General features: G+C 33.5%; 1 protein-coding gene across 1 annotated transcript; it reads right to left on the reverse strand.

Moving 5' to 3' along the window:
• Positions 1–153: 153 nt before the first annotated feature.
• LOC132548124 (ATP-dependent zinc metalloprotease YME1L1-like) lies at positions 154–23,061 on the reverse strand. Its single transcript, XM_060211945.1, has 20 exons — positions 22,973–23,061; positions 20,976–21,146; positions 20,511–20,664; positions 18,963–19,046; positions 17,656–17,726; positions 17,175–17,271; positions 16,109–16,194; positions 15,598–15,688; positions 15,241–15,300; positions 14,627–14,719; positions 13,823–13,955; positions 11,956–12,018; positions 10,984–11,102; positions 10,030–10,074; positions 9,615–9,725; positions 7,578–7,729; positions 6,778–6,904; positions 4,110–4,183; positions 3,119–3,205; positions 154–2,283 (listed from the first exon to the last, which is right to left on the reverse strand). Exons 1-20 carry the CDS (start codon positions 23,000–23,002, stop codon positions 2,074–2,076), a joined length of 2,058 nt encoding a protein of 685 aa, XP_060067928.1. The 5' UTR covers positions 23,003–23,061; the 3' UTR covers positions 154–2,073.
• Between the last annotated feature and the right edge of the window lie 894 nt (positions 23,062–23,955).

Here is a 23,955-nt window from a genome sequence, read left to right on the forward strand (position 1 = left end):
ACTCCACAATGATCATTTTTTTGATGAAATTGACTGTGTAGTCATTGAAACATCACACATTTTCTGCTGGTTGTATTATAAAAACTTATCTTCTTAACTAAAAATATGTCCACACTGCTTACAAAGAAGGGACATCATTATTGACAAACACAGTTTTTACTTTGAAATATTTTAATCATGATAAAATAATAAAATTAGTTTGTATTCTTCAACCTTAAACAGTGTTATCCTCTCAATTCTTGCCATTTCCACACACTGCCAGAAGTTTTTCTTCCACATCACACAGATCTCACAGATATTAGTAAGAGAAATAATGTTCTCATTATCTAACTACCATGTATATTCTGTAACATTCTATATAACATCTTTTACTCAGATGTGTCCACCTTTTTATCCTAAACCTCTTTAAAATACTTTATCCATACCTTTCTAAACCAAAAACCCTTTCGTTCAATACCACATTCCTATTTTCACTCTACATGCCAGTCCCTATGTTATTATCCCCCTTGCCTGGGCATTTGTAAATCCCACTTTTGTCATTGCAACATCTAGTCACTCTTCCACTGACTTTAATGTGAATTTCTTTACACAGCACTCGAATACAAAAAAGTATCCAAACGTGAAATGATGAAAGTATCCCATCATGAAGTTTTCAATTACTTTTACATAATTTTAAGTATTTAAAGTAAAAAGAAGAAAAAAAAAAAAAAAACCCACCCTAATGATAATCATATCATATCTTAATAAATTCACTTCAGCAATCATGACAAAATATTCTCCTTTACAGAAATATTTCAAATATTCCAACAATGATACAGAATTAAGGTTTGACCTATGAGCAAGTCTTGCAACAAAAGATGGACCAATTCAAATTGGATCAAAGTTCCCTTTATCCACATAGGAGAAGAAGGTTACAGACCCGTCTTTGTACATTCTGACTCTTGTTGAACCCTTTCTTTCAAAAATTTGATCATTTTGACAGAAATTTGTCATACAATCCTTATCTTAATGGAAGGACAAGATAAAAAAAAAAAAAAAATCCTGTTTCCAATATATTCGTCCCTACCCACTGAGAGCTAGACCCTCTTTGTAAAACTGAGTCCCCTTTATTCATCAAATTTTGTTTCAGGCCTTATTTGGTCAAAATTCACAAAATATATACTTTTAAAATATACATCTTATGAACCCCATCAGATAGTAAGAAACCAGGCACAAAGAACACAAGTTCCTTCATAGGGTCTTGTGTCCTGCAGACTAAATGTTATGCCACTGATCCATTGGACCACGAAAACTAAAAACAAGTTATAACAAGAAAATCAACTTTAAAAAAAGGACATATAATGAAGAATCGTTCAATAAAATTCATTCAGGACGATAAAAAAAACCCATAAGATGATTTTGTTTCAGTACAGAACACACTATTGTCTATTTTTCTTTCCCCTTATTTACAGCTTGATTAGAAACATTTTGAAGACTTACTTGGTATATACCAGGTATATATATTACATTTGCAAACAACAAACAAGTTACAGAGGTTCACAGATCTGACGTAACTTTCAATGGTGCATACATTTTGCACCGGTTCATTTTAGTATTATATATCACAATCATATCAATAGTTTCATTGAAAAAAACATTTGTTATAGTCCTTGTTTTCCACTCGCTTTCTTCAATATGTGACAAGATCATTGGCTACAACAGTACAAATATTCTATAGACTTAAATATAAAGCCACTGAAATAGCTACAGTCAGATTTGTACCAGCTTATTTTCAAATTCCCCCCTCATCCATGCAAGGTTTAATTTTCCTTATTTTCTTTTGTATTTAACCTTTAAAAAGCACAAAAACAAAATAAAAAACCAGCAAAACAAATGCCCCATCAATGAATTGATTCAAATATTCTTTGGGACAATGATGGCATCATTTCATTGTGTTATATAAAGTACACAATGATTTGTATTACAAACCAACACATGACTTATACTTGACTAGGCATGCTTATGGTAATACTAACATTTTAATAAGCATTGTGTCATTGTCCTTTAAGAAACTCGCTAATAAAAATTCTGGTTTCATAAGTTATTCTGGCCTGGTTTATCGGGGAAGATGATTTTGTCCACAATAATCTGAGGGCTGGGCATAGGAGGCTTTGGTTTTTTCCCTGCAATCACTGCCTGCACATCCTCTTTGCTCAGTATTTCATACTTTAGTAGAGCAGCTGCTAATCGATTAAGTTCATCTCTGTGCTTTTTCAACAAATCCACAGCCCGTGCATAGGACTCCTATGAAAGCAGATCACATAAAATTAACAGAATCCATAATATTAACATCATTTATCATTATTTCCATTGTACAATAGCCAAGTAAACATCTTTTTTGACAATATACAACATCTTTTGTAACTTTGGTTTAATAAGGATATATGTTTTCTGATCAGAAATGGTTCTGCTTCTTCTGTGATAATGTTGAATTAATCAGAAGCAAATCTTCTTTAAAAAGTAACATCATACAAACTTCCAAGTAGGTTTTTTAAGAGTCTTTCAAAATTTTTTGTTAAGTCAGAGCCATCCATGAACTACCAAAGAAAATGAAATATACTAGCGACCAAATTTAGCTAGAATCCGGTCATTCAACTAATATATTTGAGGAAATACATATACTGACATATTGGACTGAATTGAGATGGCACAAACCAGTCCTTAGGAACAAACCAGGACAGTTCAAATTTTTCATCTGGGACCTCACCAACCATGTCAATTTATCAATTAATATTTTCAATGCAACATTGTACTAGTGTTATCCATGCCTAGTAGTTTCTTATTTGTTTGTTTGTGTTTTTTTTTTTTTTTTGATAACTTATCCCTAAATATCCTTCCAGCTGATTTAGAAATACTTTTGAATTAAAAGAAATTGTTAACAAACAGCTTTAAAAAAGTTAGATAGTACGTGATTAAGTTGATCTGAGCTTCTGCTTCCTAGGATTCCAAAATATTGGATGGTCCAATACCTCTGATACATGTATAATGTATCGTAAAATATAACCTTTCCCAACAAACATTTCCAAAGTTAAGATTAGTGAACAGTGAGATGGATAAAATTCAAAGTAAAAGTTCTTACATTGAGTAGACGTTGTACCTCCTGGTCTATAAGGTCCTGCATGGCCCCGGAAGGCTTGTCATTTTCAGAAAATACATGAATGCCAATCTGAAAGTAGACATCAAAAACACAGGAAGTGAATATAATTTGTTTATGATTTCTATATGCAATAATATCATAACATATTTAAAGCCAGAGATTGAAGACACTGTCAACTATCTCTGCAGAATCTGTAAATAATTGAAGGGACAATCAGTGATTCTCAGAGGATTCAAGTTTATTCACCTGGAAAATTGGATCCAAATTTCTATTGTTTTTCCTGACTTTGACACACTATCATATTCATCCACCAGGTTTGGTTGTTGTAGTGCTTTAGCTTTCTGAAAAACCTTACCTAACTGCTTCTTACCATTGGATGAAAAGTAAGTTAAGTCTCAAAAAATAGTCCTCAAATAGACTGAGTTTGTCCTTATGATAAGATCTTAAGATGTAATCAAACACTTGTAGGGAAATGCACTACTGATGAGCATGCACAATATCTATTATGAGATGCATATCAGCTGTTTATTAGTTTCGTTTTTTCTCAACCTTGAGATTTCTGTCACTAGATCAATATTTGTCAGTTTGATGCCACATTGAATACAAGACACAACCTAATAACCACCACACTGATAACTCTCTACATGGACAAGATTACTTGCTTTAGAACAATCTTTAACAGTTCTGTATTTCAGAATAATGAAGTTCTGTATTTTAGTATAACTTTGCTCCTCGTCATAATGATGTTGTGTTTTATTGTGTCCTGCAGAAATGTCATCCTATCAATTTTTAAAAGTTCAAACAGTACAGATTGAAAGCCTTGTGGTATTAATTGACAGGCAAATCTTTTGAGTGCCAGTGACAGTATGACAAGCTAAAAATTTTCAGCTCAACACTACTACATGTATCGATATAAATGAGAGTATGATGACAAGCTGAAAATGTTCCACTTTAATCTCCTTTCTGTACCCACCTTATCTGACATCCCATACTGTGTAACCATGGCTTGGGCGGTAGCTGTGGCCATCTGGAAATCTGATGACGCTCCTGTCGAAACAAAGTTTAATTTCATTTTATGTACTGAATTAGATTAAAAGGTTTTTCAATGAAAATATATCTGATGCTATATGTGAGCAATCGTTAAAAAAAGAAAATACTGAATAATGTTTATCAGATAAAGAAACACAGAATATCCTCTATATATTGATTTTTGGCTTTCCAATGTTCAATGATTTCATAGCTATGCTCATTTGTCATGGTTTTAAGTATTATTTGCAACTTTAGCTGTGAAAATTATGAAACAACAACTGACTGTAGGTTTCTACCCCCTTTTAAATGTGAAAAGTTAAACCAAGCATTATTTTCAAAAGACCACTTTCTAACTAAAGCTAAAATTGTTTTATGTGTTTTTCTATGACAATTTTCATAAATATATGTAGATATTTGATTTGGGAGAAAAAGGTTTACTGAATCTATGATAGCTGAGATTACTACAATGGATTCCTTTGCAGATGTGTGCACTTGATTACCCTTGGTTACTAATTATTGTATGTTTTTAATGTTGGGGAGTCTCTTTATTTGGTGGCTACTATACCAGAACAATACACTTATACAAGAGGCCTGTCAACTCTTATCTGCAACAATTAGGATAAAATATCTTGTCCAAGGACACAACCAGGAAAACACAGATCGGTCCAATTCTCAAATCCCTGAGAAATACAGAATGCTATGAGTAGAGAGCATCAAACCGTGCATCTCGGATCTTTTTCTGAGGTTACGTAGGTCAATGCTTCACCAATAGTAGCATTTGTTTCCATCACAAAATCAGATCTATTTATTAATTCATTGTTTTTAATCCTTAAACATCCCAGATAAAGACTTACTTTAGTATCTATATAACTGTGTAAAAAAGTATACAGTAGATTATATACATGATAATCATTTAATATATATTGTTTGAGGCAAACACAATACATATTGAAAGATACAGTCAACGTCATGATTGAGCATTTCTATTACCAGATCTTACTGTGTGTTGAAAAAGGTATAGGATTCTTGAATACATTTATTCAACTAGGAATAATAATACATTTTAAAAATAGATCAAGACCATCCAGAAGCTATAACAACCCTCAATGTTTTGTAGAGGAAAATAGCTTTCATACTTTTAAACTGTCCATACACCCTTAAATAAGAAGTAAGCCTTTATATAGACAAGGCAGCTTTTAAAGCATTCTTTTTTTATGGCAGAGGCATAATGACCGGAGTGGCCCAGATTATGAGAGAATCATGGACATATGTGACAATGTGTAAATAAAAAAAAAGGCTGAAACATGTCTGCAACCAGCTGTAGAAGAAAGAATATAGTCTTTTGAAACTTGGCTTCAGTGTCCGCCCCTTTTACTCTATTATTCTTATCTAGCAGATTAACCACAACAAATATGAACGTTGTAAAACATTGGCTCTTGGAGAATTTCTCCAACTTATGATTTTTCTCATCTGGATTTATATAAAAATGTCACTTTGGGTTAAAGATCACCTCCAATGAAATACGAAAATTGAAGAAGTTTTTATTATGGGTTAGCCTTAGCTCAACTAATAGGTGTTCAATATGAAGAGGCAGGAAGGGGACTTTTTTTTTCATTAATTATTTTACAATGAATGTTGAGAATTAAATGCTTATGGTATTGCTATGTAAATAAGTACCAAATACTCAGTAGAATTATTTGTGAAAGTTTTCTTTGGATCACTTGAATGTATGTAAATGGATATATAATTCATTACTGGTGTGAATAACACAAGACAGCTTTGTGGAAGTTTCCATACAGAAAAGGGAACAGCAGTTGATATTTCATTTACGAACTTGTAAATTTCTTAGAAATTGTGAAAAATCATAGAGGTCTTGGAATAAATCCTAAGATGAGCGAGTTCGGTTGGAGCTGGAGATGGGCATTCCCTTGGTTAACAAATTAACCTACCTATGCATGGAACTGGCATGATTCAATTTAACCTTTTTAGCAAACTATTTTGTCTTGGAATGTATTACCTTTGTGGAATTCTGATTAAACTGTTCATTGTGGAGTGGTTTTCTCATATGTCTAAGATTGTTTGTCAGTTTGTCTACTATTGTGAAATCAGTCTTACCCAGTATCAATTCACTCTTTTTATCTAAATCATTATTTATTTACAATACCCTACAAATAAATATTACATTCAGAGTTTATTTCTGTCATGTCAAATTAGTGTACTTTAGAAAAAATTTTGAAATTTCAAGATCTGAATAAAAGAATACATCTCACTTTCACAAACATTGCTCTTGAATGTTCATGTGTGTCAAAGTCATCTGTTTAAACATATGCTAAAAAACCTTCACCAAACTAACAAACTAACAAGCTAACATCTATTCAATCTTTTTTTTTGTGTGTGACTAATTTGGCAGTTTTCATCAAAGGAAGCTGTGTACCAAATTATGAAATAAGGCTGTGTAAACCTATAGAAATCATTTGATGGAATATTAATAGATGATGTTAACATGTCAACGCATGTCAATCTTATGCTTATAACGAAAAACAATGTATTTAACCATGGAAACTTGAAATTTGTACATCACTAGTTAATATATGACTAAATACTTCACACACCAGTGCTGACTTTGTCTGATCCGAACACTAGTTCTTCTGCTACGCGACCTCCCATAGCTACATCCATCCTTGCCATCAGCTGTGCCTTGGAAACATTATATTCATCTTTATCCAAACTGAAGGCAGTCTGCAATAACAGATTCTAAACATTGTACATTTCATCAAAGCAGTTACTGAATAAGAGGATTGTTCAGGAGATTAGCATTATGCTAAATTATGTTTCACATCCTGAATACAGAAGGATTCACCTGAGTTATTGTTGAATATAAATAGTTTCAATTACAACATACCCCAGTTAAGCCAGTTTGTGGGTTATTTTTGGTCTAATTGTTTCCCCTCTAAGGGCGAGGTTTCATCAGGGTTATTGTTCTTGGTGAGATATAAATAAGATTTTAATAACAGCCAGCTTAAAATAACGCTTTTTATAGGTTTGAATGTATCTTGAGCACTATCAAATGATACTATTTTAAAGAACATGACTCACTATTACATATATAGTACAAGCATTTGTGATTTCTGTTCTACTTAACAAGTAAGACTATACAAAACAAGAGTTGGATTTAATTCGTTAGTCTATTTGAACCATACAAAGTCAGAGAAGATGAATAACCTATCTTAGTCTATGTAAACCATATGAAATTACAGAAAAAGGATGATTTATTTGAGTCTATGTAACATATAACAGAAGATGGACCATTTATCTTAGTCTATGTTAACCAAATAAAATCACATAATATAAATGTCAATATGCTTAATACGACAAATACTTCTGGTTATTTTGTATGATTACAACTACATACATGTCCCAAAGTCTGGCCTCGTGCCTGAATGGTGACTTTGTACAAGGGTGCTGCATTCGGTGTGAACAAACTGACAATAGTATGGCCAGCTTCATGGTATGCTGTCACACGATTAGTGTTCTCATCTGGTATTTTGTGCTTCATAGCAGGACCTGAGGGTATGTAAATACAATTACAAAATTATCATCTACAGAGTAACAGATAAGAGAAAACACTTTAACACAGCCAGATGAAATGCTCTTTAAACATGTATTGACAAGAAAAATACAAATTTAGATAAAGAAATATGTATCATGTTTTACCCAAGACTTACAACATAGAATTTGTATTTACTTCAAGCAATCCTGCTGTTATTTAATACTGTGTCAACGCCAGAAAGTATTAATGGTAATGGATGTACACCTTTAAAAAATTTTTTAACAATAAACTTGACACAGTCAAGGAACCCTGATGTACAGCTATAGCATGAAACTTTTAACAAATTCACTGGTTGGTCATTCAGGTCCTATCAGAAAACTGACAACACCATCATGTTTCACATGTCATGCACCCACATACCAAATTTCACTAAAATGAGACAATATCTAAATTTCTACCAATCAGAAGCCTCCATTTTGATGACAATGGATTTTTTTTTATAACGCCCCTTACCTAAGTCCCCCAAACTACCTGGTGTTCACCTTTGAAAATCTTACACTATAAACTTGACAGGAAGGGAACTCAAATGTACAACTATAAAAAATTGAAACTTTTAACTAACCCAATGGTTGGTCATTATAGTCTAATAAAACGAGTAAACAATATTGAAGAACCAACACTCTATATGTCTAAGATTGTGGCTAGGTTCTGAATGGATATCAGAGATATTCTATAGAGCCCCTTACAATTTGGTCAACATATTGAGAAAATGAAGGATTAACAACATTCAGGAACACTTGTTGTAGTTTAATTATGGACTGATTCATCGATATAACGAAACGTTTCAACATTATATAAGACTTACTTGCTGATATATATTACCTCAAGGCCTGCCACTTTGTAAACACTAGAGTATCTGTGCATTTGAAAGTGTCATTATTGTATAGCTTCTAAACGACTCAGAAACATTTATCTCTGTGGTTCACTACTCCAGAAACTTATTGGCTACTTTTGCCTTTTGAGCATGCTACTTATGAGTTACTCATAGTTTAACTGTTTATGCTATGTGGAGCAAACAGTCAACAAATACGTCGTGCCTTAGCTTTCTAGTTTTAAACAAGGAACCACTTCACTGGTCTCAATTGTGGCTGGAGGGTTTGAAATTCAGTCAATACACTTCTCATCCACTTTGTTTTCTTGTTTTATTTCATTTTTATTCACTCATTTTTTTTCCAAGTCTAATATTATTTACTTTGAAACTGGTAAATACCAAATAATTTAATAAAAATTCTTAGCACAAAAGCTTTTTTTTTGTTTTGTGTTGTTTTTTTTAAACCCCCGACGGCTGGGTCACCTGTTACAGGAGCTCTATATTTGGACAATTTTAGTATAATAAATCTTTTGTTAGACACAGTGGCATTCTAAATACACTATAAATGTGTAAATACTTATTAATGGTTAGGTTGTAATAATAAGAATAGATGTAAAATCATTTCATTTCACTCAATAAAAAAAGATCTTAAAGAGATCTTTGCATCTATCATTATAGGATCTTTATTGAAGCTTAATTTCTTTTCTTTCCTCTGCTTTCCCAATAATGACTGATTTGATAAAGATGCATTAAATATTTCTCAAGAAACACAAATAACAAACTTCAACCTAAAGAATACAATATGGTTGCCTGTTGGTTGTTATGTTTTTGCAATCAATACCAAGTTGAACATGCAAAACTAGGAACCAAGGAGAATCTACATACAAGATTTGAGACAGATCCCTCCAATACCTGTTAAAGGACAGACACACGACAGACCACAAATGAAAGGTGAGCTAAACAGCCCTCCATCTGATGATGGTGGGCTGAAAATTGGTACAAGTTCTTTGAATGAGAGACAAACTTGCCCATTGTTACTTTGTCCTTAGCAAAATCCAGGTCCTGTTGGCAGATGACGTTACTGTTGCGGAGAGCACAGTGGAGAGCTGCCTGATTGACCATGTTTTCTATATCAGCTCCTACAGAAAAACAAGGCAACAGAAAAATACAATCATGGCAAAACAATCATCAAAACCACAACAAATTTCCTTCATTTATGAAAGAATATCTAACAAGCAGGCATTTTTGATTTCTAAAACAGAACTACATCTTTCATAATTCTTACAACCACAAAAGCCTATAGTTCATTAGAACATTCTTTTCAACAATTACATAAAATTTAATTGTGGTCACATTGATCAGAATCTTTTGTTGATGACTGGATCCACTTCAGTGGTACATAACTTTTCTATAAAGATTTCCAACAAAAGACTGATGACTTACCTGTGAACCCCACACTGGTTCTGGCCAAATCATCGATGTTCACATCTGTAAAACCCCAACAACAACATTACAAGCTACGCCGCATAAAACCAAGTGGTATTTCTACCAATCTGTCAGAATGACATGGCAGCTTTGAAATAACAGTGAAAATTTTATGAAATTAAAAACTGCACCACAATAATATCAGAAATTACACCCACCTCATCCACACCATAAGTGTAATTATGGCATAGTCAATAAAAAATTAGACAATGGGAGTTCCCAAAGCAATCTTGGCACCCACCATTGCATCAACTTCATCTGTTCTTTGAACCAGTTGAATCTTTTCCCATCTTTTCTGTTCTTTGTGATTTGTCCCCATATAAAATATACAAAACTTAGGGACTAAGGGAAACCTACATATCTTAAATGTGAGAATGATCCATCAAACACTTCCAAAGAAAACCAATAATGTAGTATAATTGTTAAAATCCAAGATTGCCCCATGTCAGCCATTCGTTTTTCCAATTATCATTATATAAAAAGAAAGGAAAAATAATTAGGGACATATATGTGGGACCATGGGGGAACCTACATCTGAAATATGGGAATGATTCATCAAGAACTTCTCTCAAGAAATAGTATTAACAAGAAAGGTGGATGGAACACGGATGGAGAGCGATTTACAATCCACCATCTGATGGCGAATGAGGGATAAAAACATATTGCAAATAAACTGAAATTGACGGAACATTAATTCATGCTACCAATAACCAAGTCCTGATATAGAAATTTAAAGTCCAATATGACACCAAGCAATCAGTGTACTCATAAAACTACCTGTTTCCTTCCCCATCCACAGTGAGGAAACTTTCAGTACCAGAATATTTTGCTTCACACTTTGTGCGTAAACCACTTCTGTGACAACATAATGATTCAGTACTACAACAATGATGCCTTCAGCCATTGCCTTACCTTGATGCAGCGTTATATTTGGTTTGTTCAGAAAGTATTCAAATAACTCTCTCCTTTCTCTCAAAGGAGGTACACGAACTTTTATTTCCACATCAAAGCGACCTGCACGTACAATGGCACTGAAACAAGAAAAGTATTCATCGCATAAATGAAATTTTCCAAAACGATATGTATATTCACATACTGTTGTTCAAACTTTTGATTTCTTTTCCAGGGTTTTCCATAAGAGCCGGTCGCCGGCCAATTTGACTGGCTACTTTGATCATTTGGCTGCCTACAACAATCCAGTTCCGTATTAATGTTCCGTACACGACTACACATACACGGCAGGCCACCCCCACCTCGCCGCATTGCGGCTTGGGTCGGCTAGCTTCGCCAGCCTCCTACTTTCACTACACAGCCTACTACTAACAAAATTATGGAAAACCCTGCTTTTCACAGTGAAGGTACCTTATGACCTAGACATTGTAAATCAAAATATTGTAAATATGAGGTAAAATAGGCCCGTACTTTCACCTGATACAATGTTTATCAAAGAACATCTCTTACACTAAAAACTTAACATATTTTTGTTTTCAAATTTTATAACACTTCAGTTCAAAGACCCAATAGCAAATTGATCTATGACCTCTACTACTTTATTTCAACATTATTACATTATTCAAGTGATTTTGACAAATCAAACCTATGTCATAATGAATTAATATCTACTCCTATTCACGGACAGCTTGAATTCATTTCTACATGTATCCACAGAAAGCTACTGACCACATGCCAAAAACCTAAGGTTTTTATTGGTTTACGAAGAAATTTGGCATTAAAAAAGCTTGACTCCTTTGACTCTGAATTATATTTAACAACACTTTTTCTAGGACTGAAAGAAATGGCCTTGATCAAAACCAAGCGCTTATATCTACACTTGTCCTGTATTATGATAAAGGGAGATAACTCTCAAATCTTTGTCCCTCTTACCTGTCCAAATGTTGGCTTCTGTTTGTAGCTCCAATCACTATTACTCCACTATTGGGCTGAAATCTGTATTGAAAAAAAATGTTGGGGATCAAAATAAAAAAAAATTATTATATCCTGATCATACCTATGACCCCCTCAATCAACCTGAGTATGAAGTGTCATATTTACACATGCACTATCAACTTTCACTACAATTTTTGTAATTTATATGAAACAATATTTTTTCAAGCTGAATGTTTCCATTTTGATAAACTGTATTTTCCAGATTGTAAGCTGCAGCTTTATTCCTTGGCAGATGGCATATATACCAGTGCGGCTTATATGTGGATGAATAAAATTGGCAGATTGAAGAAAAAAAAAAAAAAAAAATGAAGTGTACTAGTACACCAGTACCACAAGTATATATAGACTCAAATTTCATTAGCACTTAAAAATAACAAACCAAACAACAGCCTTATCAAAACTTAACGGTCAACAACTTCTCAAGTGTATGATCTAGGTCACTGCCTACCCCCTTGGAGGAATCCCTGTTTTTTCTCAAAAAGGCGAAATATTCATGCTACAGGCCAACCTGTCGTTAATTCACAAATGATTTTTCTTCACAGCCAGCCATGATTTATTTTTTAATATGCACACATCACTCAGAATTTTTTATCCAAACTCGGACTGGGCTATCTTCAAGATAGCCATGCAGTTGTTATTATAAAGCGCTTCCAGCGCCAGGCTATGCGGAGAAGGCAGATAATAAGTATGAGATGGTATCAAGTTTTTACAAGTATCTGTCCATCACATGTTTGTGATGATTTTAAGATTGAAATAAAAATAACATTAATAATTTCTTTTCATGTGAATCAATAATATCTTCTGAAATTTCGTGGTTGCTTCAGAAGTCATAGGGGAAATTTTCAATAGCCTCAGGTTATGGATCAAATTCTAGAACAACCGCCTTGTTTGTTTACAATAAAAATGGCTTTGTGTAACTTACAAAAAGCAATATGGGACTACAAGAATTTTGTCAGCAAGTAAAGACCTTTGCTAATATTTAACAGTAAAGACACAAATGGAGATATTGTTAGTAAACTATATGTAACATCAGGCCATATATCTGTGCGTAGACAATCTTTGAAGGCTCCCAAACCAAACGACTTAGATAATTGCTATTTTACATTCTTGAAACTCATCAAGAAAATAAAGAATTGTCTGTGTATAATTTATTTGCAAACTTATATTGTTTCATTGACCATCTTGATAAATTGCCCTCTATTGTCTGTTATATCAACATAAGGGTTACCACATCGTAAGAATGGGTGGGGCTTACACTCAAGTGCCGCTAATATGTGGATCAAATCTTAAAAAAACTGATAAAAATTCGCTTAGCAGCTTATATATCTGTTCGGCTTATAACCATGAAAATACTGTAGGTGTAAAGATATCTGAGACCTACACTCTCTGCTGGATAATATACCATATTCTTTCAGGGACTAAACTAACATGAGAGTTGATAATTATATGACCTCTTTGGTTATAAGTTTTCAAGTAGACAAGAATTGTCAGTGAAAATTGGAAGGGTAAAAAAGTGGTTTGCTATCTTCAAAGTGCAACAAAGAAATCAACACCCATACTTGAATATCCAACACTTGGTGGAACCCTGGAATGGACATACAGACTCTTAAAACAATGACTTTATAGATGAAACCACAAGATATTAAGGTTTTAGATATATAATTATTACCACACTGACAGAATAGGCCACATAACAGAACGATGTAACATAAAATACTTTACCTTAAACCCTACAGAAGTTAATCAAGGGTAAAGTTTTGTAATAAATTTTTGAAAAGGTTTCATTAAATTGTTTGTCTCTTACCCATCCATCTCTGCAAGCAGCTGATTTATAGTCTGATTAGCATAGGGATGCATTCCGGTATTAGCCCTTTTACTACCAACACTATCAAGCTCATCGATGAAGACTACACAGGGTGCAACACTCTTAGCAGTTTCTGCAAATGAAATTTTTTCATCAATAACATTGTTCCCTAGAAAGTTCATGACAAGTTAGGAAAGTCTCCAGCAGAAAGAAATGCCTGTAAAACTAAGAGGTCCTCCCCCCCCCCCACCCCACAAAAAAAAACAAAAAAAAACAAAAAAACCCAAAAAAAACCACTGAAAGTAGTCTAAGCTGAAGTTAAACTCACTGTTATGCCTTATGCAACATAAACACTAATAATTAAGATATTGCAATTGAAGTTTCTGATCTTAAACACTTCAAATACATATCTTAACAAGAGTATTGCAAATGCCATGGTGACTACATCAGCCCCACTACTCTTTAAACAGGTGAGCTAAAAAATATCCACAAGTTAACTGACAAACAAATTGGCCTTTTCCTTGGAAGACCTTACATTTGACCCAGTTGGTCAGCTGGCTTATTACTTGATTTTGACTAACATTGCTGTAGTCTAAAAGTAGCATTCTTTGAAGCTGAAATATCAACAATGTGAGTTTGGTTACTAAGCTGAACAATTAATTGAAACAAAATTAGTGCCATCTCTTAAACCCATATCAACTTGTTCATGTGAGCTAAATGTAATATAAAAAAACTGTTAAAATGAAATTACATAAAATGAAGGAAAGTGTCCTTGCATTTGACATCTGAGAACAAATAACTTACTGAAAAGAGTGCGGACTTTCTTAGCCCCTGTGCCTACAAACATTTCATCAAATTCTGAGCCTGTCACTTGGAAAAATGGAACGTTAGCTTCTCCTGTTAAAGAAACGAAAATCAATGGTTATATGCCTCCTATAACAAATAAACATCTCTATGAAGCAAGGCTTTGTTTTCACACTGTGACCAAATGCTGTTTTCAATAGAATCTAACATCATTAGGATTCAGAAACGAGCAAAACATAAAAGGGATGAACACACCATGTTTGACCTAAAAAATATCTGCTATACTGCATTCAAAGTTGTACTCTTTTTCCATAGTGAAAAAGTGTTAAGTTTTAGGATGGATTTTTTTATCAACCAAATTGATAAACAGTTCTCAATGTGATTTATCAACCACATTGATTAACAGTTCTCAATGAGACATGTTATATTTTGTATTTATCATTTACAAAAAACAGATAATTTTTAGATTTCAGTCAAAATTAAATCAGTTTCCAAATACTATGACAATCAAAGCAAGGACATTGTGAAGCAATATAAAGAAGTGTCAAAAGATCAGTAATGAAGACACAAGGATGACAGAAAAACATAATTTACTTCTTCTGCCTTAATCTTACCAGCTACAGCCCTGGCCAGCAGAGTCTTCCCAACTCCTGGAGGTCCAGATAACAATACACCTGACAAAATATCATTGAAATAAAGGTATCAACTCTGATATAATTCCTTTCTGTAACGAAGTGTGTATTTGTGTATCAAGTATATTAATGACCTAAACAAATGTGACAACCACGTCAAACCGAAGTCGGAAATATGTTTTCTAAACAGTCATACAATCGATTACAAAGAGATATTCTGAAATTCTCCTTCATATTTATCTGTGTATGATTTAAGAAGAGCTCAAGTGAGCAGGAGCATAGGAACCAATTAATCCCTTTTAGAAAATTAAGATATTTTCCTGATAATATATTACTGACCTTTTGGAAGCTTTGCACCGACAGAAGTGAAACGGATGGGGTTCTTCAGAAAGTTGACAATGTCAATTAATTCCTGTTTTGCTTCATAACACTACAACAAATATTTGTATATAATACAGTGTAACCCATGATAATATACTAGGCATGTAAGGTATGTTATACAGCCTGTCAGAAATCCGTACATATCTAAAATATCTATTTTTTTCTTTTAAAAACATTGTTGTCATTCAACCCTTGTATTTCTATAAATTCTGTTCCAACCATTTCAGACAAAGTGAGTTAAAGCTATCCTTGTGTATAAAAACAGTTTCAATAAATCTTTCATCATCTTGTCACCAATGTTTATTGTATCCTCCATTTATTCTGATCTTTGAGTGATTCGTGTAATGATAGAAATATTCTATTTATAGTAATAGAGAGTGACCTTGACTTTAGCTATCAATCATACTATAGCATTAACAAAAGTCCATTTTTTAACAGGAGTTTAGTTAGAGTTTGATTTTTTACATACCCCCTGTACATCATCAAAGCATGTGTTTGACCTAGTAGGCTTTATTTCAAAATCAAACAGCATCAATCCTGGTCCAGATAGGTATCCTACAAACACATATATAAAACAAGGCTGTTGTAATGGGTTACATAATAATACAACACAGTCAAATAACACAATGTTTTCAATAAATCAAACATAGGTTTTTTTATACATACCTATTGGGGTTTCTGATGAACAAGAGGCCCATGGGCCTTAAAAGTCATCCGACTATAAAAACATTAAATGATTAAAACCATTCCATATATGTAGTAAAGGCAACAGAAACAATTCTCTTTATTTCAGTTTCTCGACAATTCAACAAATTTTGGCAGCCAAAATGGATTTTGGATTGACCCAAAAATAACCAATTCTAGGTCATGAGATTTTCAGGGAAGTGTAAGCTGAATCCCACAGGTGGAAAATGGAAAGAATTTTGAAACAGGAGTTGTTCAAAAAACATGATTGTGTGATCATGTTATGAAATGACTACCATGTGAAACTTCTGACGAGGTAAAAAAATGAAAAACATTTTTTACTTCCTTTCCTTAACATCCCATAAATTTAAAGTTCAATGACATTAATGGAACTTGATAAAAACTTTGAAATATCTTATTCAACACTTTGGTCATGATGGCCATATTGTACAAACTGGAAAAACAGCACAGAGGAACATTTCAAACAAGTCTGAGCTGAATCCTACAGATGGAGCTTGAGAAATTTTAAATGCAAGAAGTCTTATACACAGTCAGGGCACACAACAATAGACAAAACGCAATGACTATAGGTTATCCTGGACAACTGGATAAGATGAGACAACAAAACAGTGTATGTGGTAGCATTTACACTAAAATACCTAACAAGCACGACCTCAAAAACTATTTCACAAAAAGAATATGACCTCAAAAACTATTTCACAAAAAGAATATAACTTTCAAAATGAGAGCTCCAGGCAAGATAGATGCTATATATATTTGTGATTTGACAATAATGGGCTAAGAAATCAAAAATGATTTCTGTTGATCATAGTCTGGAAAATCATACTTACGTATGATAAGAAATACCAATAATCCTATAAGGAAAATCCGTGTAAGTAGTTGAACAGACTTTTTAGATGCATCCTTCATCTCGTCTTTTACAGTCTCCTGAAAATTATCAAACACTTTCAGCTACATACTTGGTTGTGATAAAATCAGTTAAGCACACTCAACTTTATAATGATAAAATAGTTTCATTAAGCACAATAATATACTAATTGTGGTTTGAGGTTTTGAAATCTTATTATGATATATTCCACAGATGTAATTAAAGGAATGTACTAGCATATTGAGCAAATATGATGTACCTTACAACTGCCATAAAGAGTCTTTACATGTGAATCAATTTGGCCCCTCAATGACACTTATTTGGAAGATTTGACTCAATAAAATCGACCTCACTTGTGTTACTGAATTTCATTGATGGTATGAATAGAATAGAAAACACATTTTTTACCACCAAAAATCAATCAACCATGAAGTAATTGATACCTTTGAATTTGCTTCCTCTGCAGCTTCTTTTCTTCTCTTCTTTGATTCAAATCCTCTCCTTTGTTCAAACACTGTAACCAACAAATAGAGGTGTATCTAGACATTTATATGTAAATGATGAGACAGCAATAACTTATATTAATCTCAAAAATATGGCCAATGTCTTAAAGCTCTAACAGCATACCAGAAATAAAATTTAAACTTATCTTACAACTATTGTGAGAAATGTTATTTCAACTTATACTAATCACTTTTGTTGGCCAAGATTGAAGTGCACAAAAGGCCTTAATTACTGTTAGAGAAAACTGGACTAATACTTTTCCTGGTAGAGCTATAACACTTAATGATACTGTTCCTGGTAGAGCTACAACACTTAATGATACTGTTCCTGGTAGATCTACGACACTTACTGATACTGTTCCTGGTAGAGCTATAACACTTAATGATACTGTTCCTGGTAGAGCTATAACACTTAATGATACTGTTCCTGGTAGAGCTACAACACTTAATGATACTGTTCCTGGTAGAGCTACAACGCTTACTGATACTGTTCCTGGTAGATCTACAACACTTACTGAAACTGATACTGGTACAGCTTCATTACTTACTAATACATGTATGGTTCCTGGTAGATTGAAAACACTTACTTATACTGTTCTGGGAAGATCTACAACACTTGCTTATAGGGTTACTGGTAAAGCTACAACACTTGCTTATAGGGTTACTGGTAAAACTACAACACTTGCTTATAGGGTTACTGGTAAAGCTACAACACTTGCTTATAGGGTTACTGGTAGAGCTACAACACCGGCTTATAGGGTTACTGGTAGAGCTATAACACTTGCTTATAGGGTTACTGGTAAAGCTACAACACCGGCTTATAGGGTTACTGGTAAAGCTACAACACTGGCTTATAGGGTTACTGGTAAAGCTACAACACCGGCTTATAGGGTTACTGGTAGAGCTACAACACTTGCTTACAGGGTTACTGGTAAAGCTACAACACTGGCTTATAGGGTTACTGGTAGAGCTACAACACTTGCTTACAGGGTTACTGGTAAAGCTACAACACTGGCTTATAGGGTTACTGGTAGAGCTACAACACTTGCTTACAGGGTTACTGGTAAAGCTACAACACTGGCTTATAGGGTTACTGGTAAAGCTACAACACTGGCTTATAGGGTTACTGGTAAAGCTACAACACTGGCTTATAGGGTTACTGGTAAAGCTACAACACTGGCTTATAGGGTTACTGGTAAAGCTACAACACTTGCTTATCGGGTTACTGGTAAAGCTACAACACTTACTAATATTGGTCCGAGAAGAACATATAAGGTGTTGAAGATGCATCTGTCCTGGAAATGGTGACCTCAATAATGATTCTGGGAAACCTGTATTAAAACAAAATTGGTACATGACTCCTCTTAAATTATTTTTTTTTAACATACAGGATAAATATCTTGTTAAGTTGTACTTAAACTATAGACTTCTTTTTCAATTTCAGAATTCATTCCATTCGTTTTTCTTTAAACGGAATTCAAATTATTTTTGGACCATCACTAAGCATATTTACTGACTCAATGAAACATAAGTGCAAACTAGCTCTATATAGTTGTTCCACATTCTACATTCCAAATGATTTATACTGTAAGACATTTGCATGATATAAACATATACACAATAAAATGTTTGTCATTCAACTGTGATTTTGTAGAATGCATGAAGTCAGACATCACTAGATAGATGACTATGTTTATGATCCTGTGCTGGGCTCTCACACCCTATATTTTGGGACTGGGGTCCGGGGCCCGGGGCCCTTAGAATTTGGAAAAATAGCGGCGTTTTTCTAAGAATTGGGAAAACTTGGGGTCTAAATTGGGAAAAAGATACTATTTTGCATTGGGAATATCGGCCCCAAACCTGGCAGATCGAGAGCCCTGCTGTGACTTGTCTTTTATGTTTTCCTTTGGTTAAGAAGTCTGATGTTGAATCTATTTGAGGAAAAGTAATATGCAAATGGACCGAGAGAAATTTGATTAAGGTTTATTCTTACTAATTGTTAGGTCTACTTATTATATATTGACATACTTAATAATTAAAATAATGCTTCTAGCTAGTTTACATACAACAATATCAAAACATGTTTTTGATATTGAAACCGTATTTGGAGGCATAGCTTCTTTCTTGCACAGTGCATACTGATTAAAATCAACACTGTTTGCTTTGTGTAAATACATGGGACAAATGAATCAGAATTTAAAGACCAGCTATCTTAAGAAGTGGGGATGGCACCTTAATAACAAACATCCATTACTCATTTCATTGATCACTTCTATTGCTTCCTTAAACAAACGCCAATCCCTAATAAATTCTTGGTTTTCCCCCCAAGTCCATAAGCTAACCCTATACGGAAGGCTGGCTTCAGGTTCAATATTTCTTAGATTTAGCCACAGAAGATCAATGCGATCTTTCTTATGCTTGAAAACAGTGAAGCAGTTCTTTAGCTCCATAATGTTAACAACATCTTTCTTATTCTTGAAAGCAACAGTGAAGCAGTTCTCTGTGTATAATGTCATCAAATCTGAAGTTCAAATTTTGTATCTATAAACAAATAATCTGAATTTTGAACCCAGTGAAATTGCATGTTAAAAATGATACATATAAGAGTATTCCTCATTAAATAACAATACACCTAGAAAAGCACTGGAGGCTTCTAAAATTTTATTAGCATATTTGTATTCACTGTATGATACATGTAGTTATGTGATTGTTAATCATAACACACTATACAGGTAAAGTCTTGACTGTGTGCATGTGATAAAAATAAATAAATGTTTCTATGAATATCAACTTACCTGTTTTATTTTCAAAAAACGTAGGTGCAGAAATATGAGAGTTAGATAATCCAAGCATGCTGCTCCTCAGTGGATTGTTCTGATACACATTGAGAAGTTCTGCTTTTTTCACTGTTTGTGAAATAATCTGAACATCTTTGGCATCCAAGCATTCCTGGAATTGAGAATGTACAACCAAATCTTATCTTGTAATATATAGTAAAAAGCTACTAATGCTCATAAATCCTGGAGTTGAAAGTATGCCGTAAATATTTATCCTCGTATAATATCAAACTAGCCTTAAAAATCCAGAATTGGGGTAGTATTTTAATGATCAATTGGTTTAATGGTCTCACAACATACCCCTGTGGGATGTCCTTTTTCAATGGTCTTTCTCTATTGCCATCACATACCATTAATGTTTTTGTCTCAACATTTATTACTGTTACATGATGATTTTTTTGGTTAAGTCAGTCCAATACTTACAATAAGCTCTTCCATAGTCTGTGCTTTATGTTTTGCAGCATGTCTGTTATAGTGAGGTCTGTCCTTTCTGTTGGGTAGTGGTATGTGTGAAGTCGTGCTGAGAGTCTTGGTTAAACTGAAGTTTCTAGCATGGTTTAATAATGCTGGAATCTGGGCAAGTGCTGTGACAACCTATAATGTAAAAACCATGAAAGATAATGTATACACCGTTCCTGAATATCTTCTGCTATCTTATTACCCTGAATACTTTAAAATCACAACTAGCACCAGCTTGTACAGGGTAAGGGGCTGTAATTCTACAGACTTCTGGTGACTTTATAGTCCTCATCCCTTGTTTATCTTTACAACCAGAATGATGAGAAACCAGACTCAGTCCCAATCAGTCGTAAAGCTGATACATTTACCATATATATGTACAAGTGAAGAACAGTAACCTTACTGAAAAATATGAAATAGGTAAAGAGACAATTACATTTCTAGTCAAACGTGTGATTAATTTTCAATATTAGTATGCATTATCAAGACTTGAACATCTTCCGTAATTACACTAAAATAAATAACATTTATAGTTAGATTAATTATACATATATTTACATATTACATAGAGTGCATGGATAACCTACTGATAAGCAAAATACATCAAACATTTTACAGAATTATTGATCTTTCAAAATGTTTTCTTACAAAAACTCTAGTAAAAGAGTGAAATTCTTCGGGCACCTTTGGTGAGGGAATTAAGCTCTCTATCTGTAATATGTGTCAGACCATTAAGACCTGTTCTTTTCATGCCTAGGACGAGAGGTCTTAGGATTTTATAAACCCAAGAAATTCTACTGGAAGTAAAAGTCGTGGAGTATCCGAAAGTGAAAGGCATAGAGCATAGGTGCTCTGCACTTTAACCATAGCTAATGTTAATCAAGAGTACTATGGCTGCATTTTTTTCCCTTAATTTGTTTGACTTACTTTTAATCATTTGATTTTTTACAATGAAATTGGTATGAATTAAATTTTTTTTTATTCCTCAAAGTATTCAGCCTATAACACCAACCAGTGTCATGATTTAATAATGCACTCACTGTAACACACCAAATTGTCTTCATTTCTTTATGTACTAACCAGCTGACCAAAATTTATTGTTGTTTTATCTTCTTGATACTATCAAACCAGAATGTCATTATGGCATGTAAGCTTTGCTGATTCTTATCAGTTATATTAATTTATTTATTCTGCAACTGATGCTGCCTTATTCGGAATACACATGCCACAGATATTTTTACATATTCAGCAGTGACCGATAACTGTGTTTTAGCATGTAAATTCAACAGAATTACTTTCTGAATTTACAAAAATTAAGTTTAACAATATGACGAAGTGTTGAAATATGTGATTTCATATGTTGTAATAAACATGGTAACATCAAAGAGATTGAACAACAAAACTGTTGAAGCTTTGATGGTGTGATTTTCAATTAAAGTTGCGGGATAGATAGAATATATGGTCAGTGTCTTAAAATATCTGCTCGCCACATTTGTCTTTCATCTTTGTCGCCATAATGCAGCTCATGTTTTTAGACACTGACCATCCATTCTATATATTTCGGTAACAAATAAGTCGTCATACAAATGTTTTACGAATAACAATGCTTATTTTATGTAATCAGGGACGTCCCTGATGTTATGTATGATAAAACAGGTTATATAACCACGTATTATCAGTCATAGTTATATGAAATAGAAAAAAAAAGATTAAATAATAATAATAAACAGAAAGCAGGAAACATTCATTATATAAGCCTTCTCAAGAATCAGAGGATAATAGTGTATTTTCTACAAGTAACTGCCTAGTTAAAAACCATTTCCAATATCAGTGTAAAGGAACGTATTTGTTATTTCAACATCTGCCAATTTCATCAGATGACATTTCCTCAATTTGTTTAGTTCGCCTTGGACAAACAGTGTTATCAATGCATTGTTGTTATAAAATATACATTATCTTACCTGAGGTACTGTAGAATTTGCGGAAAACATATCGAGCTGAAAGTGTTGTGATCAAATATATCTTCTGCTTACGAAACTTGCTTTATTAGCATGGCTGACCTAAGTCCGATAACTCTCATATTGCACTTCGGAATATGAAAGAGTCATCCATTACTAATCAAGTAAAGGTATGAGGTGTCCCGATAGTAAAAGGATGAACACAGTGGTTTTATTAGTTGGGATTATTGTTTCAAGCACGCGTAATCGTTATTTGCATTTGTGTTTGTTAACAATGTAGAAAAATACTGTTATTTATCTAAGTAGCTCTTCTAAAGACCTGAAATTTCGTATGATATTCATAAGTGACCATTGGAACTCATATTTTAAAAGCATTCATTTGGTGTTATTCCTTGTGAACATACTCAAGCAACCAGTGATTTGAAAAAGAACGATCAGTACTTACAAGATATTTTAAAATATTTATAAACATTTGTGCATGGCCTCGACCGAACACCCCTTACTGAAAATACCGATATTGATAAAATGCTTTTACAAAGGTGTCCAAGCTCAGAACCTAATGCCTTCAATTTATCAGATCTGCGTTTTTGCCTAACTTTTTAACAATGAAAAAGGTAAGGTTCATAAGTCTGAACATTTTTTTCTTTTTTAAATACGAACAGCGTTTGTCCAATTTACACATTCTTTTACTAGCAAAACCTCCATGAAATAGATGTTTTCATGAAATAAATTTGAAGGACAACAAAGAACATCAATAAAGAAGACCATGTTATGGGGTCCTGCTGATTTAGCGATCGGATAAGACACAAGCAATGCATTCACAATTCTGTTGCACATTTTTTTTTTATCGTGTCAGTCAAACTAGCGCGAGATGAGGATTTTCATGGTCGGTTTGGCATCATTTATTATTTCCAATGACAAACTGGTATTGTAAATGCTAAGAGTAACTTACATAGAAAAAAAGTACCGCACTTTTTTTTTTAAAC

This window comes from Ylistrum balloti, unplaced genomic scaffold, assembly GCF_031769215.1.
Source record: "Ylistrum balloti isolate Yb309-2 unplaced genomic scaffold, AGI_CSIRO_Ybal_v1 Utg370006, whole genome shotgun sequence".
NCBI lineage: Eukaryota > Metazoa > Mollusca > Bivalvia > Pectinida > Pectinidae > Ylistrum > Ylistrum balloti.

Coding starts and splice junctions, on each gene's coding strand:
- LOC132548124 (XM_060211945.1), bottom strand. CDS start 23,002: ATGTTTTCCGCAAATTCTACAGTACCTCAG. Junction 15,689..16,108: donor GCTTTGATGATGTACAGGGG/GTATGTAAAAAA, acceptor TATTTGTTGTAG/TGTTATGAAGCAAAACAGGA. Junction 6,905..7,577: donor GAGGCCAGACTTTGGGACAT/GTATGTAGTTGT, acceptor CTGTTATTGCAG/ACTGCCTTCAGTTTGGATAA.